This window comes from Phocoena phocoena, chromosome 1, assembly GCF_963924675.1.
Source record: "Phocoena phocoena chromosome 1, mPhoPho1.1, whole genome shotgun sequence".
NCBI lineage: Eukaryota > Metazoa > Chordata > Mammalia > Artiodactyla > Phocoenidae > Phocoena > Phocoena phocoena.
Window position 1 is genome coordinate 142,637,727 of NC_089219.1, and position 20,598 is coordinate 142,658,324.

At 36.0% G+C, this 20,598-nt stretch overlaps 1 protein-coding gene across 1 annotated transcript in view; it reads left to right on the forward strand.

The window, feature by feature from the left end:
• The window catches only part of PLA2G4A (phospholipase A2 group IVA), a 159,561-nt gene that overhangs the window by 108,990 nt on the left and 29,973 nt on the right, over positions 1-20,598 (forward strand). Inside the window, exons 9-14 of the mRNA XM_065875537.1 lie at positions 4,908-5,130; positions 6,064-6,178; positions 12,025-12,162; positions 12,249-12,341; positions 15,170-15,241; positions 20,079-20,321. Of these exons, the coding sequence (XP_065731609.1) occupies positions 4,908-5,130; positions 6,064-6,178; positions 12,025-12,162; positions 12,249-12,341; positions 15,170-15,241; positions 20,079-20,321 (884 nt within the window). The remainder of the gene's footprint in view (positions 1-4,907; positions 5,131-6,063; positions 6,179-12,024; positions 12,163-12,248; positions 12,342-15,169; positions 15,242-20,078; positions 20,322-20,598) is intronic.

Here is a 20,598-nt window from a genome sequence, read left to right on the forward strand (position 1 = left end):
CTCCCGTTGCGGAGCACAGGCTCTGGACGCGCAGGCTCAGCGGCCATGGCTCACGGGCCCAGCTACTCCGCGGCATGTGGGATCTTCCTGGACCGGGGCATGAACCCGTGTCCCCTGCATCGGCAGGTGGACTCTCAACCACTGTGCCACCAGGGAAGCCCAAAGCTTTTCTTATAATTGCTACTCTCTTTATGATAATTATTTCTGAAATTATTTTTGGATGATAGTTGTTATTCATTAAATGTAAGAATTAGCCAAGCAGGAGAACTGGCCTGAGTGAACTAGTGACAGTAATCCTGTGTTCTTTTGCTCAGTGAGCACAGCTCTCTTCCTCAGCACAGCTGCTCATTTGTGGTGTCACAGGGCTATTGGATTTCAACTGCTCTGTTTGTATGACATTACCGTCTAAAGAGAAATGAGAGCAGCTCTGTGTCTATAGGCAATGGGACCCAATTCGTTAAGCTATAAAAAAGAATTCAAGAATGAAAACTTTCAGTTTAACATCTGAAGAATTCATGGGACATTGAAAGATAAACCAATTTTAATAGGAGCTGGCCTGTAAGAAATGATAGGCTAAAAGATCAAGATTATGTTAGAGAAAATATGTTGTTTGAGGTGAGGACTGTGCTAACGAACCTCTCCCACTTGTCACGTGTTTAATGACTAAATGAAGACTTGCATAAGTAACTGCATTTTGGGGAGAAATTAATCTAGGAATTTCTTTAGGATTTCAGGATGTTTGCTTCACAATGTCGAGGGTCTTGTTAAGACACTCCAAACCTTGATTGCATATGAGAATCACTTCTGGCACTTTTTTAAGCAGAGAAATTCTAAATGTTTACCCCTGAAGATTCTGATTAGGAAGGTCCTGGGGAGCCAGACACTGATATTTTAAAACTTTGACTCTGTGATTTGGAGGCAGGAAGTGAACAGAGAATTCCTTGTTCTCTGGCATAATTTAAAGTTTTTTTTTTTTAAACTTTGTACTTAGCCTAAAATGCATTCATATGGAGAGAATGAGGTGTCCCATCATATAAATATATTGAAAAATTAGAGGTGAGTATTTTCAGATTTATAGAGAAATAAATTGAAGACCCTTTCATTCAATAATTATTTATAGAGGCCCTGCTATGTCTAAGACACTTAGTTTTTGAAACTTGATTGGTATAATTGGGAGTCACTTATTGGTGAAGAGATGAAAATTAAGGCTTAACTACGGAGTTGATGCTTGTGTGCTTTAGATGGTAATATGTCCACAGAAGCTCATGATAGCTGAATTCTGCCTTGGTGCAATCAAAGAAACAAACAAACAAACAAAAAGCAAAAAAAGCAATTTAAGGAAAATTGACCATTGTCTGCTATTCCATCTTTACCTGTCACCAAAGCCAAAATCCAAGTCTTAGATGTCACCATAATGATGTCATGAAATGTCTGTCCAACTCACACTTGTTACTTCTAAGGAAAATGGGCTCATAAATGCTGAACAAGCGGAGAACATTAGCCCCAGTGCAAATGGTTGAGGTATTCTAGGTCCTTCTGTCTTTCCATAGGGCTTGTATACTCGAGCCAATGGTTTCATGGGAGGGAAAGAAAAAGAGAAAGGGGCAGAGAGAGACTCCCCAAGTGAATGAGTTTACTTCAACCTTTAGAGAGCAGAAATGGACTGCAACCGTTCTACATGGAGCAGAAAAGAAAGAATTGGACTGACATGCACATACACTTGACCTCTTAAAATGATCTGCCTCTGAAACTGTGGCACAGATTCCTAGGTTTTGAGCAATCTCTGAACCTCAGAGGAAGGATTTTCTGAGTCTTGATCCAATGGCAAACATTGGGAGGAAAGGAAGAGAAAAGAGGAGCCTCCAGATCTTGCTGGAGGAAATCCGTGAGGCTGAGGTACTTGTTAGAATCATATGTTGATTCATTTTAAAGACCAACTAAATATAGATGGAGAAGTCTTAAATAACGTGAATGAGATGTGAGTAATTACATCATTCTGCTGAACAGTTAGACATGACAACTTCCAATAGCAGAATGATCATATCATTTCCTCTTCACCTACCCTAAAAAAAAAAATTCTGTGGCTAAATTGATTTCTGCTGACATTGTTTGTTTGATTCTTTTCCTTATTTTTATTCTGCTTCATTAAGGAAATGATTTGATGTATCTTAATAATAAAGTAAAACTGGATTGTATACAATAAAGATAGAAGTGGAAAAAAGTATATGTTTGTGTGTGTGTAATATATATATGTATAAAACTAGAAACTAGATTAAAAGTTCATTCTATAACCTGTAGCTTTGGGAGGCATGAGACACAGACTTTGCTTTCAGGTTTCTAGAATTCAAGGCAAAATCCAAACTATGCACAGTTATATAATGCACATTTTTAATAAGTTATGGGCAAGCCAATGATCCATGGATATAGAAATTATTCTTGATACTAAGACCAGTAAAGAATTTCTTAATGTTCTCATAAAGAATGAAACATATCCTGAATAGTTCCAGAATTGGTCACTTAGAGACTCAAAAAGAAGTTCTATTTTCCCATTTTTATTGTATCCTTAAATGTAAACCAATATCATTACACCGATGTGTGCATTTATTGAAAAGCATGATGAGGTCCAGAATCAGATCTTTGTTCATCTAGGTGAATCATATGGTAGACCTTGGAATAACTATAGGAATGGATGGACTCTGCATTTTTCTAGCAATCTCAGCTGTATTTTTAATAGATATTTGGTGATTATACCAGGCTTGAGTTCAGAGTAAGTCTATCTGATTTATCATTATCTCATGTTGTGAGAAATGTTAAGAATCCAGTTTATATAATAAAGATCTTTTAAGAATGTTTAATTTTTTTTGCAGAGCATGTGTTCCATTTTAGGTCTGTCATCACTCTTCATTTGTTAAGTTTTAATTATTCTCAATTTGTCTCTAAAGAACTCTGAATCCAGCAAGTAATTCTAATTTAATGTGTAGTGGGAGTAGTTTGATCTCTAAGAACTGAAATCTTACTTTAAAGATTTTTAAAAAATAAAGGCTATCAGGGGAGAGGACAGATTTTAAATTCGAGTTCTATTATTAATTGGGGAACTGTGAACATGTTATTTTTTTTTTCTGTGATAGTTTTTTTTTTTAACATCTTTATTGGAGTATAATTGCTTTACAGTGGTGTGTTAGTTTTGCTTTAGAACAAAGTGAATCAGTTATACATACACATATGTTCCCATATCTCTTCCCTCTTGCGTCTCCCTCCCTCCCACCCTTCCTATCCCACCCCTCTAGGTGGTCACAAAGCACCGAGCTGATCTCCCTGTGCTATGTGGCTGCCTCCCACTAGCTATCTATTTTACGTTTGGTAGTGTATATATGTCCATGCCACTCTCTCACTTCGTTCCAGCTTACCCTTCCACCTCCCCATATCCTCAAGTCCATTCTCTAGTACGTCTGTGTCTTCATTCCCGTCTTGCCCCTAGGTTCTTCATGACCTTTTTTTTTTTTCCTTAGATTCCATATATATGTGTTAGCATACGGTATTTGTTTTTCTCTTTCTGACTTACTTCACTCTGTATGACAGACTCTAGGTCCATCCGCCTCACTACAAATAACTCAATTTCATTTCTTTTTATGGCTGAGTAATATTCCATTGTATATATGTGCCACATCTTCTTTATCCATTCATCTGTTGATGGACACTTAGGCTGCTTCCATGAACATGTTATTTAAATTCATCAATCCTCTGCTTATCTTTAAAACAGAAGAATTGAAAGCTATCACAAGTCTTCAAGACAACAGCTTATGAGCAATTAGCCAGCACAGGCCTAGAACATACCAAGACTCAATAACAGTTAGTTTTCTCCCCTCCATGAAGGGAAGATAAATCACTATGGTGGCATTTTGATATGAATGTCAAGAAGACAGGAGATTTAAATATGTGCTACATTCTCTTTGGTTGGGTGAAGTGGTAGAGTATTTCTTTCATTATTGTGTGCTCTCAGTTCAACAGTTCAATATACTGTGCTTGCCGTATACTAGGAATTTGCTAATCATTGAGACTAAAAAAGATAAATAAGCAAAGTTTTCCCTGCAGATGGTCACAGCTAATTAGGGGAGACAGATAAGTAAACTAATAATTAATATTTAGTTTGAGAGCTACAGTATTAGAGATATTGGTTCCCGGGAGGATCATAACTTAATGTTTACTGTCTAAATATCAAATACCAAGGCATATGGTGATTTCCAGCATCACTAGAGGTGGCCAAAGGGCTGTTGGCCAAGAATCTTCACAAGAAAGCATTTATCTTTCAGACGTACTCCTCTCCATGATTTCACCATTAGATTTGTATGCTCAGAAGTTCTGAGACCTACAGTTGGCAAGGCTTGGGATTCTATCTAGGCCAATGGACAATTAAAAGAAAACAACAGCACACACACACAATTGTCAGGAGAATAAGGCATTCACAATTGTTTGGACAGTGCATTTTCTACCTATAGATAATCATAATGGAAAGTCAAATTATCAGATTGCTTGGCTAGTATTATATCCAGCAAGTCAATTTATTTACATGGCTCTCCGTGTGTTGTGTCATCAGTCTCTCATGGTCTGATAGGGATACCCATTCCTGGAGACTAGACAGTGAAGAGTTGGCCCAATAGGGCATCCTCTCCTCTGGACTGTGCAGGAGAAGTCCAGAGGCCTCTCCTTTACTTCCATTGTAGACCAGCTGTATTCTGATTGTTGCATCCTTTCCTTAAATGAGTTAATGTCTTCAATCAGAAAATTAGTTAACCAACTATTTCTATTATTCTTTCATTTTCTGATGACAAAGATGACTGCTTTCTTTGGAGACTACTTACTGTGTGATGCCCTTTATCGTTACTGATTGTCTTTTGTTTTCTTTACAGGTACATGTCAACTTTATATTCTCACCCTGATTTTCCAGAGAAAGGACCAGAGGAGATTAATGAAGAGCTAAAGAAAAGTGTTAGCCACAACCCTCTTTTACTTCTCACACCACAGAAAATTAAAAGATACATTGAGTCTTTATGGAAGAAGAAAAGCTCTGGACAACCTGTCACCTTTACTGATATCTTTGGGATGTTAATAGGAGAAACACTAATTCACAATGTAAGCCTTGGCTCAGTCTACAATCCTTTTAATACAAGAAAACCATGTATATCATAATGTTTTAACTAAAACAAAATACGATGCATTTTGTAAAAGTCAGTTGACTCACCTTATCCTATCAACATGTACTGAGTACATACTCCCTGCCAGACATAACTCTTCTATAATACGTTTCATCCTACATTACATTAGTTCTTACCAGATTACTAATTTATTCTAACTATGTGTCAGTTTTGTTGTTGTTTTTGGTTTTTGGTTTTTTTGGCCACACCACGCGACTTGCGGGATCTTAGTTCCACGACCAGGGATTGAACCCGAGCCCTCGGCAGTGAGAGCGCAGCGTCCTAAACGCTGGACTGTCAGGGAACTCCCTACATGTCAGTTTGGATGTATAGGGAAATACTTTTGTATTCCTTTTCTTTGGAAAAATACACATTTTAACCCTTAACTGCCCATTCTGCCCAAATAGCAATCTTTTTTAGATAAAGAGGTGAATACAAGTAATATTTAAATAGCAGAAGAAGAATGGAGCTTGCCTGGAGAGAGTCAGAAAAAAAAAGGAGTGAATCACATGGAAGAAACCCATTCGACACATGACAACAGAGCGACATTTTATCTGAACATGAAACAGGGCGGGTAGAGTTTGTGCCAGGGAATCTGGGGGCTCAATTCCTTCTGGGCTCCCTAGCTGCCAAACGTTGATATAGTCCTGAGACGTATGGCTCTTTTTAGAATGAAGGTAATTACCTCCATAGAGCTTACTTTTTGCTGTTTTTCAGGATCAGAGGTCCTGAAAATAATCATAAGACTATTTTAGTAAGACTATTTTTATTACAAAAATTTTGTGTCTTGATTGGAAGTACTATTTTACATAGTTTTTAAAAATCTGTATCTGTTTGTATATGTAAAACCTTTTCTTTCTTCTGTGGACAGAGAATGAACACTACCTTGAGTAGTTTGAAGGAAAAAGTCAATACTGGACAGTGCCCTTTGCCTCTTTTCACCTGTCTCCATGTCAAACCCGATGTCTCAGAGCTGATGTTTGCAGGTATGGAATTTCCTCTTGCAAAACATTTCCTGGAAACTTTGAACTGTGGTTCCTAATGATTTTCTCTAGAGGAAGTTCATAAGCAATTTTAGTTGCTTATTTTAATATATTTTCTGTAACATAAAAACTTTTGAAAATATAAGAATATTTTAAGCTAAATGACTTTCTGGTTGTAGAGACTATCCTATGAAACTAGTTACTAGTATATCTTCATTCAGATTAGTGGGAAAGATGATATAAAAGTAAATCATGAATATAATCAATATTCAATTTTAATTATTCATTTCTCAAGGATTTTTAACAAAATACTATGTCTAGGGCTTTTAGGCAAGGCATATATTTTTGTTTGCAGCTTACCTGTTCATTAAATTGGGTAACATGATATCTGTTTATCATTCAAAACACTATTCTAATTTTTATAATTCAGCACCTTAAAAGTCCTAGCCTGTACTTGTGGCAGCTGGTGAACAAAATGCCTCATTTTGTTAAATCTCAGATGTAAACATTTGTTTCTTCTGTAGCTCTGTTTCTTGTTGGGCGCTCTAAAAGTATGTGACTTCGTACTTCTCCAGGCCACTGCCAGTCCTAGTCTGCAGTGTGATAGAATTTCTGACTGTGGCTAGTAGGGTTCATTGTATTTTTAGGAAAAGTATCTCAGTGACATCAGTCACACCATGAGCTTAAAAAATCATTGTGAATGGCATGTAATTACCAGAATTATATCTAGAATTCTTGTGCAGTTTTACCAAGTGTCACTTTTTCTTCAGCTGACTACTGTCAAGCTAGAATTTTGGATAGTTTATAAAAAGCAGTGTACCTGGAATTCATTCATTCAACAAGTGTTTATCAATTATCTTGACTAAAATGTTTCTCATGCTTCAGAAAGCACTTATCATATGTATTGTCCTATTCAATATTTACTACAACCCAGGGAGGGAAGGAGGTATTTTTAGCTCTGCTTCACAGAAAAAAAATAAAATAAAACCTCAGAAAGGTTCAGTGATTTGCCCATTGCCACATAGAAAGTAAGTAGCAGAGCTGAGAATTGGTCTTGAAATACTTTGTTCTTTTTATAAAAATATTGGCTTCTCTGATGACTGATGATGTAGAATGTAGTATGCCAGGTGCGGAGCATGAACTCCCCTTCCCTCCACAGTATATCGCCCTTTTTCTATAAGACCTGATAGTATGTTTGAGAAATTTGCAGTAGTTATTAAAGAAGTTAAAGCACAAGAGAGAACAGAATGTTACTATGCACTGTTTCCTTGACCAAGTTGTGTGACACCTTCTAGCCTCAGTTTTCTCACCTGTTAAATGAGGATGAGACTCTCCTTATAGTATTTTGCTAAATAAATGAGATAAAGTATGTAAAGTACTTAAAACAATTGCAGGCCCAAATCAAGTTTCAGTAAATCTGAACAATCTGGAGTGTTCTATGAAAGCTGTATGAGAAGAGTCAAAGGTCTGAAGATGAATAGAATTTGTATATGAAAGGCAAATTTAATTCTTGGATGGGGGCTTCAGGCATGCAGTAAGAGTGTCGGATAACCATGGCATACTCAGCAGCAATGAGGAACCACACTTTGTGATGGAGTTCATAGGGAGAGTTAAGATTCTATCATACATGAAAAGTAAGGGCCATGATAAATTGTTTTTTTGTTGGTGTTGGTTTTGTTTTGTTTTATTTTTGCTTTCCCATAGCTATTGTCTTATGAGGTCTTGGAATGCTTGGAAATTGGTTGGTAAATACCACTAGCATGCCAGTCAAATTTGTGCATAGCCAAACAAGGCTTCTTTTACCCCAGAAGCATTATGATTTAGTTAAACAAGCATTAAACTAATTTGGAAGCCTTGTCTTACTTCTAAGCTGAAATACCTTGGATGGGTCATTTAATCTCTCTGATTCTTATTTTCCTCATTATTAAAAAGAAGGATTTAATAAACATCAGTTTTATCTTACAGAGCTATTAAGCCAATTGCATGAGATAGGGATAATACTGACTATGATAAAGGGACATAAAAACATAATAGTTTTATTGTTACTGTTACGATTGTTAATGGCATTTTCACAGTTGTCTCTTTTTATCCTGAAGTTTTAGTCAGCAGCCATTCTCAAGAGAAAATCTGACTACAATAATTAAAGAATAAATAATATTTCCAGTGAGTGAATATTTTAGATTCATCTAGAGTGAGAAATGGCTGTTTTATGTGCAGTTAGTAGTCTTTCAACTTGGATGTGTCTGATTTGGGCCAACTGCCTAATTTCAATATTGTTACTGACATGAGAGAAACCCCATTAACCTTCATTGTTAAGTTTCTGTGATGAGGAGGTTCAAGCTGTTTCTTCCAACAGAGTTGGACAAAGCCATCAAACGTTAGTTATATTGATCTTGTACCCAGATAAGACATTCAAAGGGGCATGTTATGAGTGTTTGAGTAGCTTGAGTTATTGGGGGAAAAAAAAAAGGAGACATGTCTATACTTTATGCCTTTAAATTTGCTTAGATTAAAATGGACATTCAAGAAAAAAAGTTAAAATATTATTAGAATTATATTATAAACAGTCAGAGATCCAAATTACCTTACAGAAGTTTTATCAGCTTTACTTCAGCAATACCAGAGAATGTTTTTCTTCCCTCTTAGAAAAGTTTTAAACACTTTCCCCTTTTGAAGACTTTAAACACATAAATATTAGTAGTTTAAATGGTTACATATTTTTGGTTCCTCCACTTCACTACATTTCTAGTAGGATTTCAAACTTCCATTTTAAAGTTTCCATTGGTCAGTAAATTGCATTTACTGAGCACAATTTATAGACTTAACATCATGTTAAGTTCTTTAACAGATGCTATAGAAGTAAAAATATAGTACTTCCTCAAGAAGTCTATAATCTCATTAACAAGACAAAAATAAAACATGAAAAATTAGTAAGCCATACACATAGAATACTACTATCTGTTAGAGTACATAGAACTGACATAAATTGTAAGATATTAGAGATTTAGTATGGTCATAAGAAAGACTTCATGAGGGTGATGGAACTCAGATTTAAGCTGAACTTGGAAAGATCTATCAGTTGGGGGTGAAAAGTCAACTTTGTGTGAACAGTATAAGAAAATGTTCAGAAGGGAAGCCAAAGGTACATTTTGGGGAGCAGTAAAGAGACATTAGCCTTGGTCTCATGCGTGAACTGGTGAAGAGTAGTGGTGTATTTGGGAAAACCATTAGTGCCAAGTTATAGAAAGCTTTGAATTCCAGACAGAAATGTTCTTATTCAGTTATGATAATGGGAAATACTTAATGATTTTTGGTAGGGCAATAAAATTATTTAAATAGTGTTTTTGAAAAAAAGTATTTCGGTGATTCATATGGGTAGATTGGTAAGAAAGAACCTGGAAGCAGTGATATTACTGTGTTCCGTTAAATAAGGCCCTGGAACTAGGGAGAAACTGATAAGGAAAGAGAGGAGAAGATGAATGTGAAAAGCTTAAAGGTTACCAGTGAAATGTGCGATGGATGGATTTGATGTGAGTGGGTTTAAGAGTGATTTCAGTTAAGAAAAAATTTTTTTCTGGGCTGTGATAGCGTGATTTACAGAAACAGGTAAGCTTGACTGGGAAGCAAGGTGATGAGCTCCTTTCCAGGCAAGCGTAGCAGGATGTGATGACAGCATACTCAAACGTAAGTGCACAACAGGAAGATGGAAATGGGTAGATGGAGGCTCAGGAGAGAGGGTCAAGTTTGAAATGTAGGAATCAGCAGCAGAGAAATAGTAGTCAAAGTACCGTAGTGAGTTCTTCAGTGAGGATTAGAGAGCAAATCTACCTCTTGAGAATGTCTCTCATTACTGTGTACACAAACCACAACATGAATCAAGAAGAGATTGCTAGAGGAGTAGGAACCAGGAGGTCTTTATTTACTCTTTAGTACCCTGGAGAGGGGTGTGAAATTCAGAGATAAGAAATTACTCACAGTGATATGGAAATTTTCCTAATGGCCTCTGATTCATTGCTAGTCATGTCTCACCAACTCCATGTAAGTCATTATAAAACACACCACTTTGTCACGAAGGGTATATGCACCATTTGGCTTTGATGTGAAATGAATTATAATGTGTTCTCATCACAATTGTGATTTTATAAATTGTTTCACAAAAGTAGAATGTTCTAACCTATACTGTTGAGTAAATAATAAATATATGCATATCCACAATTCCTTTTCCAAAACTTTGAGGACAGATGTTTTAAAATTCAGAATATTTTAGATTTTGAAGTTAAAAAATATACTATATATTACATAATACCCCCATTGGGGTCTTATAATCAAATAGAGTGATTTCTCCAATGGAATGTATTGATATTCACATTCCATGGGATATCTAAAGATTAAGCCTCACATCTTTTCAAGACTGGTTTTTCTGCAAAATGAGTTCAGGTCGACTTTTACTACCAAACGAATAGTAAAAAAAGTGTGGATTTTGGAGTTATTTGGATTTTGGATTGTTGGATAAAGGGTTATAGACATGCAATAATTTTAGAAAGGGAAAAACTGAAAAAAAATAAAGGCAGACAGAGAGTTTGGTGTTAGGCAGGGGTGCATGGTAGTGGGACTCCATAGAAGATGGTCAACAAAGACTTTGAACTAAAGTTAGGAAGGAGCAAGCCTTATGGTTACAGAAGGGAATAGCAAGCATAAGGGCTGTGAGACAGGAATGAGCTTGGTCTCTTGGAGGAACATTAAGAAGGTGTGTGGCTGAAGTGGAATAAGTAAGACAAAATGTGATAGGAGATTGGTTAAGATATGTAGTCAGACAAGGAGCATGAGCCAGACCATCATGAGGACTTCTTGGCCATGTTTTTATTTTCAGTGTAATGGGAAGCCATTGGAAAGCTTGCAGCTGGCACTGGTGTGGTGTGATTTATATTTTAAAAAATCCATCTGGCTACAGGATATCAACAAGATAGTAGGGGAATAGAGAAAGTTTTAAGAGGCTATTGTGGAGATCCAGGAGAGAGTATGGCAGCTTGTACCAGTATGGTCATGGTGAACAAATGGATAAGTAGCCCGTTTCTAACCACATCTGATGATAGAGCCTACAGAACTTGATTTTTTGTATTTGAGGTATAAGAGAAAGAGGACCATGAAGAATAATTCTAACGTATGGATAGTGGTATGAATATATGAAAAGTAGTACCATTTACCAAACAGGGGAAGACAGAGAATGGCAAGGAAATGGAGTCAAAAACCAGGAATTCTTTTTGGATAGATTAAGATTCAGATGATTATTAAGCATAGTTATAGCCACAGGAATACATGAAATATAATAGTGGCTACTATTTATTGAGTGATTAGAATGTGCTATGTCCTCTTCTAAGTCCTTTAAGTTTCTTAACTCGTTAGATCTTCACAACAATTCTACAAACTATCTACTGATTTTATTCACATTTTACAGATTAAGGAACTAAAACACAGAGAATACAAGTCATCTACCCCAAATTGCACAGATTTTAAACATCTGAGCCAGCAGTTTTAAAACTGAGTCTAAAGTTTTCCCTTCTTTAGGATTAAGATGGACTTTATAAAAGATGTCTGAGTCTTTAAATGTGAAAAGGTATTCAATTTGTGCAAATTAAGGGATCCTTTGTGTTCTCATTTTATTCATCGGTAAGCTTTCCCCTCCCAACTTCTCCTATACAATGCCATATGCATAATAGGCATTTGGTTAATTTTTTTAAAATATTTTAAATAAATGAATGAGAATAATCATGACAATGTTGAAGTAATCTTTGTGCACATCTCTGTAGTATTTCCCTATTAATGGATTGCATTTTTTAAAATGATTTCAGATTGGGTTGAATTTAGTCCATATGAGATTGGCATGGCTAAATATGGTACTTTTATGGCTCCTGACTTATTTGGAAGTAAATTTTTTATGGGAACAGTTGTAAAGAAATATGAAGAAAACCCCTTGCATTTCTTAATGGGTAAGTGATAAAAATCTACCATGAGTTTGTTTGACTGTTTTAAATCCTGGTGCATTCTAAGTTATTCTGTTTTTGCTTTATTTTAGGTGTCTGGGGGAGTGCCTTTTCTATATTGTTCAACAGAGTCTTGGGAGTTTCTGGCTCACAAAGTAAAGGTTCCACAATGGAAGAAGAACTAGGTATTGTAAAAACATGCTTACATTGATAATAATTACACTATATTGGTAAATGTCATTAACACATATGTTGAGAGAAAATTAAATGATCATAAAGACTGTAATTGTTCTAAAGTAGGCTAGGCTAAGCTGTGGTGTTCAGTAGATTAGATGTATTCAATGCATGTGCATCTTACAAAATTTTCAGTTTATAGTGGGTTTATTGGGACATAACCCCATTGTAATTTGAGGAAGATCTGTACTCCTTTTATCAATAAGGGTAGCTTTTCGAAGATTAGATTCAACAACAATTTAACGCAGTATAACACTTAAGTTCACGCTTGTCAGTTCATTTACCTCTTAAATACTTCTCACAGCTTATTCATACCAAGAAAGATGGAAAAAGTGTTTCAAATCACATCTAATAAATTATCACCAATGAGTTTCTTTAAATCTAACTCACTAGCCCACCATAAATTAAAAATAATATTTACAAAACTTGAAAAAGACGAACTCAATTGAGGACCAGCAGTATTCATTTGTTATAGTATTTATACCATAGAAACATATGTTTTCTTTAATGAATAAATTTGATTTAAAGTAAACGAAACAAAACATGCATTCAGTATCTCCTAAATGTCTTGCCATCTGTAGCTCAATCAACCCTAAATTTGTTATGGTTATTTTGACTGGCGGGGGGATGGAGCAGGGAGATGTTAAATTTGAATTTGGGGCCAGCCTAGCTGAGGCTGGGGAGAAGCGTCCTGTAGATTATCACCACACTACCTACCTACTACCTCTTGTCTGTATGTGAAGTATCACACATTAATTTGAGGACAGAGTTAACAGAACAGCATAAATGACTTTCTCAACAATCGATTTATCTGAAGAATACTTGCACGTAAAAAACTTACCATAAGATTTTTCTGACAAGCCATCCTGAGTTATTGCAGACAGACGGTTTATTTAATTAAGCTTTATATGCAAAACAAAAATACAATTGTACTTTAATTAATGTACTACAAATTGGCTTATAAGTAGTACGATCACTCTTCCTGTGAGAATTGACTTTAGATTTGTGATATTTATATTAAGTGCAGTAACTTGCTGTAGTCCTTAATATCTGGGGGTAGTTCTTAGTAAATAATGGAGAAGTGATCTTATGATTGCAATACAGCCAAAGATTTTAATATAAAAATAAAAACAACCAAAAAGGCACTTTGTCCTTGAACTTGCTCCTGTCCTCCGAGCATCACTCAGTGAATAAGCAGCCAAGGTTGCTGGAACTTTTGAGTGTTCTCTGACCTTAACTACAGAGCCACATGCTCTTAAGGGTAACTGAAAGGCAAAGTGCATAATGCTGAAAAGCTCTGACTTGATTTATTTTAATGAACATTACATCCCGGATGAATAACCTGTTCTCAACTCTAACTGTGGGAATAACTAACTCTTCTCTAAGATGTGATGAGTTCAGAAAAAAAGAAGAGAAAAAGAACAGAAGTACCACCTCTTATGAGGCTTACTTCTCTGTGTTCTTCTGTGTTAAATAATCCAGATAAATCCAGGGTTTGCTGCTTTTTCCTTCTAAGGCAGGAAGAGAATAGGACTGAAATAACACATCTGAAGGTGGATGAGGCAATGGCTGACGGCCAAGGAAAAGGAGAATGTTTATACTCAATATACTTGAATATTCTTTGTTGTGAGACATCCCCTTTGAGACCAGTGGTTTGGCAGCTTATTTACTTTCTCTGTGTGTCAGACTTAAGGGGAATATTGTGTTCTTGAGAACCACCGGCCAGCAGGATGCGTGTTACCTCAGATTAGGTAAGGGTTTCCAGAAATGAGACGAGAGTGATGACTGAGGGGAATCTGAGGACTCCTGGTGACCCTTTCATCCACTGGCCGACTAAAGTCTACCTCTTAAAGTGGTGTTCAAAGGTGGTTTTTGTTTTGTTTTCCTCTCTTTCAAAGACACACTTTAAGATAAATTGGAGCATAATATGGGGAAACCAAATGTTATACCTATATTTCTCTCAGTTTAAAAGCCCAAATGGCTCTCTATTACTGAAAGTTATAAATTTGGAGTCAGTTTCTTAGGATTAAAAAAAAAAATTCTATTGACTAACAGAAGGAAAAAAAGTCACTCTACAGATAAGGATTTCACGTACATGTCCAAAAATTTTTTTGATTTTTCTACAAATGTTGATTATAAAATGGTTTGTGTGCTCCATAATTTGGGTACCTTTTACTTGAAAAAAGACAAGTTATGCTAGGTTTTGTTTTTGTTTTACAGATTTATGGTTTCTATTTTAGTTTTTATAACTGCTCTCTTTAATATGTTCTAAGGAAGCACAAACTGATACCAAAACAGACATTTCAATAGACCATATTCAGTATTATTAAAATCAAAAGATATATTAGTAGCTTCATTCATTTTGATGAAACAATTTTGTGGCCCCCTTGTAAATTTTGGCTTTACCCTGTACTGACCTTCATAAACATCATTTCAACATATTTAATTGAAGAAAAAAAAATTTGATATAATAAGAATTATATAATCAAGTTATTCTTTCTGTCAGAATTAAGATAAACAAATAAAAATTCTCCCCTTTAAAATCATGTATGAATAATTCTAAACTAATTTTTCATACCCTGAGAAATTTTGCTTTCAAATGAGAAATTTGAAAGTACTAGTAAAGCTAAGACATTTAGATTTACTAAATTGATCTAGATTTATACGAGTAAATCTAATAGACCTCACTGTGGTTTTGCTACAATTACTTCCTTACAGTAAATTTCATCGTGAGTCTTGACACCTGAGATTCTTCAATTGTTTTCTTTTCTTTCTGCAGAAAATATTACAGCAAAGCATATTGTGAGTAACGATAGCTCGGATAGTGATGATGAATCACAAGAACCCAAAGGTAAGAGAGCTGGAACCTCCCCTGGCAGAAGTGGATTAGGAAAGGACGTGAATGTATTGTCTGATTTTCTCACTCAAGATGCTAATGGTAGTCTCTGCTTAAGGCATTGAGTGATAGAATGGTAGCTTTCAATTCAGAGCAAGAATTAATGCCATATACGTAATAAAATATGCAACACAAAAGTTGCATATTTTAAAATATGCAATAATTAAAAGTTATTTCATTTCTTTTAAATACCTCAAAAATATTATCAGTTGAACAGAGAACAAACTGAGATGGTAGAAATACCAAATTCTGTGATAAGTCTGATTAGAGCACCAGGCTTCTCAACATGGAAATTGTGATTTGGGAACATTTTTACATGGCTTTAATAATTAAAATTTAATCTTTTAAAATCTTATTATTAAGTAACCTGTAGAAAATGATGTTCTCACTCCATTCCTGAGCCTTATCCCATTGCCAACATTCTACCTCTCAGGAAGGGATCAGTGATGAAGTGCGGTAGAATTACTGAGAAATTTTTGTTTTGTATATTACTTTGTAGTACAAGCGAGAACTTCTACACCTTAACAAGGCAGCTTTTAGCTTTGTGTGGATCACGATATGGGGAGTCGGGGAAGAGATAAGGCAAGGATCACAGTTGTTATGTGGTAAAATGGAATGATTTTACATTTTGACACAGCCATTGGTACAAATATTCCCCATAGCTCAAAAGCCAAAACAAATAAACAAAAAACAAAGAGAAGATTTTATAACAACTGGGTGAACATGTCCTGTTATAGTTTGAATACAATCATCTAGATTTTAAAAGATATTAAATGCTTTCTTGTCCAAAACCTAAAGAACTCCACCAGCCAAGGTATAGATATTGGAAGAGCCTGTTTAATCTTTGCTGAATCCACACTAAAATTAAAGATCTCTTTTCATAGCTGGGCTGTTATTTTTCAGTTGTTCCGGTCTTTTTTTTTTTTTAATTTTGAATTTCCTTTTAATGAAGGGAGATAGTACAAAGGGGGTAGATAGCATATGCCTAGCATTTCTAGAATTAATTATATATTGATTTGGGGACTATCAAGTAGATGTAATAATGGTTTATCAATTATTAAGTAAATTGCCAAAATGATCAGTACATTTGATCACCTCTGCAGTACTAGCTGGTTTTCTTAAGGCTGAGAAGTTCAAGGACCCTCTGAATACGGCTGCTTTGGTTTTAGTGCCAGCCTACATTGGAGAATGATATTTAGGATGTTTCTGAGGATTTCTTATTAGCTCTTAATATTCATTTTTAAAAAATAGCCTTTATAGGGCTTCCCTGGTGGCACAGTGGTTGAGAGTCCGCTTGCCGCTGTAGGGCACACGGGTTCGTGCCCAGGTCCGGGAAGATCCCACATGCCACGGAGCGGCTGGGCCCGTGAGCCATGGCTGCTGAGCCTGCGCGTCCGGAGCCTGTGCTCCGCAAAGGGAGAGGCCACAACAGTGAGAGGCCCGCGTACCGCAAAAAAAAAAAAAAAAGCCTTTATTTATTAGAGTAGTTTTAGACTCACAGCAAAATTGAGCAAAAAGTACAGAGTTCCCATATATTTCCTGCACCCACACACATAGCCTTCACCACTTTCAGCATCTTATACCAGAGTGGTACATTTACTGCGATCAATGAACCTGTACTGACACATCATTATCACCCAAAGTCCAAGCTTTAGGATTCACTCTTGGTGTTGTATGTTCTACAGGTTTTCACAAATGTATAATGACATGTATCTACCTTTATAGTATCATACAGAGTACTTTCACTGCCCTAAAATCTTCTGTGCTCTATTTATCCCTCTGCTTCCCACCCCCAGCCCCTGGCAACCACTGATTTTCTTACTGTTGCCATCATTTTGCCTGTCTAGAATGTTATATAGTTGGAATCATACAGTGTGTAGCCTTTTCAGATTGGCTTCTTTCACTTAGTAATATGCATTCAAGTTTCCTCCATGTCTTTTTATGGCTTGACAGCTCATTTCTTTTCAGCACTGAATAATATTTCATTGTCTGGATATACCATAGTTTATCTGGTTACCTACTGAAGAATATCTTGGTGGCTTTCAAATTTTGGCAGTTATGAATAATGCTGCTATAAACATCCATGTTCAGATTTTTGTCTGGATATGTTTTCAACTCCTTTGCATAAAAATCAAGAAGCATGATTTCTGTATCATGTGATAATAAAGTTTTGTAAGAAACTTCCAAACTGTCTCGCAAAGTAATTGTTCCATTTTGTGTTTCCACCAGCAACGTATGAGAGTTCCTGTTGCTCCACATCCTCACCAGCATTCGGTGCTGTCAGTGTTTTGGATTTTGACATTTCTCATAGGTGTGTAGTGTCATCTTGGTGTTTTAATCTGCATTTCCTTGATGACATGTGACATGGAACATCTTTTCATATACTTACTTGCCATCTATATGTTTTCTTTGGTGAGGTGTCTACTAAGGTCTTTTGCCTGTTTTTAAATTGAGATGTTTGTTTTCTTATTGATGAGTTTTAAAAGTTCTTTGTATATTTTGGGTAGCAGTCCATTATCAGATGTGTCTTTTTTTTTTTTTTTAATTTTGGGGAGGATGAGCAGTTAACAGTTTTTTTAAACAATGTTTTACTTTGAGTAGAATTCTTTTTTTTTATTGTCTTTTTTTTTTAATTGAAGGGTTAATCAATTCTCTTTCTTTCTTGGCCACCCCACACGGCTTGTGGGATCTCAGTTCCTTGACCAGGGATTGAACGTGGGCCATGGCAGTGAAAGTCCGGAATCCTAACTACTGGGCCATCGGGGATCTCCCCAGATGTGTCTTTTGCAAATATTTTCTCCCAGTCTGTGGCTTGTTTTCTCCTTCTCTTGATGCCCCTTCATTTTTAGTCACGTGATTTTGAACAAGGTCTTTAGGCATTTTCAACTTTAGTTTTTTTCAAGTCTGTACTGGCATCATTTTACGTACTCTCACAGAATTGCTGTAATCATCAAATTAGCAAGTGCATACAAAGGGTTTTAAGTTGTAAAGGGCTAATAAATAGAAATTTACTATTAGAATTTTAGCTAATAAGCAATAGATATGATTGTTGACTTTTGGGTTCGTCCCACAAATGATGTCACTTCCAAATACATCATAAGGAAAGCAGATCCACTGGTGGTATAGAAGTGGGATAAATTTAATAATAATAATAATAACAACAACAGTGATGATGAAGAAGAAGAAGAAAAAGAGGAGGGAGCTCCAAACCTTTGGAAAATAATGAAATGTCTTATTCATATCCTGTGTAACGAAGATATAAATCATTCATTTTAAAGCCTGATTCATTTTATTGAAAGATTTTCTTTGTTATACTTGGCATGAGAAAAATGTGGGAGTAGAAAAGACTGTATATTTGTTTTTTCATGACTAGGCAATCATCTGGATTGTTTATTGAGAGAAAGATCCCTCCATTTACTGAGCTCAGTTAAGCTAATCTTTTGAAGATAAAAATCAATATTTATTTTGGTCTTATGGATGTTTAGTTACCATTTATTGAAAATTATGAAGTTTGAACATAGATTCTTTTTTTCTTCTCTCAACACACACACACACATACACATACAGATTTATATATACATATATATTTATATCCAGGGTTCCCAGAAATCTGAACAGAAGGGATTTAGGTAGGGGAGATTGTACTCTACCATACAGTGTTCTTAGATTCGAGTTATGAATGAATAATATTGATAATGAGGATTATGACTCTATTACAACTATTTCTACTACCAACTAGTGTTTGTTGATAATTTAACTTGGGCTTTAATTTTTCTAAGAAACTTACATGAATGCATTAACTTAGTTTATCCTCACAACAACCCTATGAGGTTTACTGATGAGGAAATGAAGACTGAGAAGGGTCAACCAACTAGTTAACAATGGAGAGAGGATTGGAACCAGGGTAGTCTGGTTCTGGAGCCACTGCTCTAAATAACTACACAATGTAGCTTCCCAGTAGTAGTGATGAGTGCATAGATTTTAAGGAAAAATCATTGAAAACGGCTTCTTTTGGAAGATTCCTGAATTTTAACACATTTTAAAACATATGTTTAATTTACAGACTTCTGTTTTTGTTTTTTTTTTTTTTGCGGTACGCGGGCCTCTCACTGTTGTGGCCTCTCCCTTTGCGGAGCACAGGCTCCGGACGCGCAGGCTCAGCGGCATGTGGGATCTTCCCGGACCGGGGCACGAACCCGCGTCCCCTGCATCGGCAGGCGGACTCTCAACCACTGCGCCACCAGGAAAGCCCTAATTTACAGACTTTTAAACCCCAAACTTTATAAGCAAGAATGAAATGACCGTTCAGAGGGCAAATATATGTTGAATCCTTCAGTTGTCTACTCTCAGTCTGCATGATTTCTGGATGTTTATTAAACAGGACAGGGAAGGAAACTTGGGAAAGGAAGGGGATTAGCTACTGTGGCTATTCCCTCTGTGTGTATGTGTGTGTGTGTGTGTGTGTGTGTGTGTGTGTATGTGTGTGTAGCCAGGGAAAAGAAAGAAAAGAATTGGGGAAAGGGAAGAACAGAAGTTTCTCTGGAAATTAAAGAATAGGCCAAGCAACACTGCCAAGAATACAGCCTTTAGACTGACTACCGGTAAACAGTACAGTAAGAATAAGTTAAGAACAAAAATGATTAATGGAAATATTTACTATAATTTACACAAATGTTTGTTGAATCAAAAGCTGTGGAGCTTCATCATTAATGTTAACATTCCATTGCCCAAAGATCTTTTTCGTTATTATGGATTTTTGGAGTCTGTATAATGATCTTTTCTTTTTCCTTAGGCACTGAAAATGAAGAAGCAGAAAGGGAATATCAAAATGATAATCAAGCAAGTTGGGTCCAACGTATGATAATGGCCTTGGTGAGTGACTCAGCTTTGTTTAATACCAGAGAAGGACGAGCTGGGAAGGTGCACAACTTCATGCTGGGCTTGAATCTCAATACATCCTATCCAATGTCTCCTTTGAGAAACTTTACCACCCAGGAGTCCTTGGAGGAAGATGAATTGGATGCAGCTGTAGCAGGTAAGTACACAAAATGTAATCCATGGAAGCTAATTCAGGAGATCTTTCTTCCTTCTCTGGGGAGGAGCATTTTAATTATTAATAGTAATTAATTTACAATCAAATTTTAAAACATGCATTGAATGTATGAAGGGCTCTGAGTTGTTTTTTTGGAAGTAGAAATACATTGAGCAGGAAATGACATCGTCATGTCAGCATAAACAGTTTTCATTGAAATATTGAGGGGGACTTTGATCCTCTCTATATTGGTCAAGGTTCACTCACAGCAAACACGAAA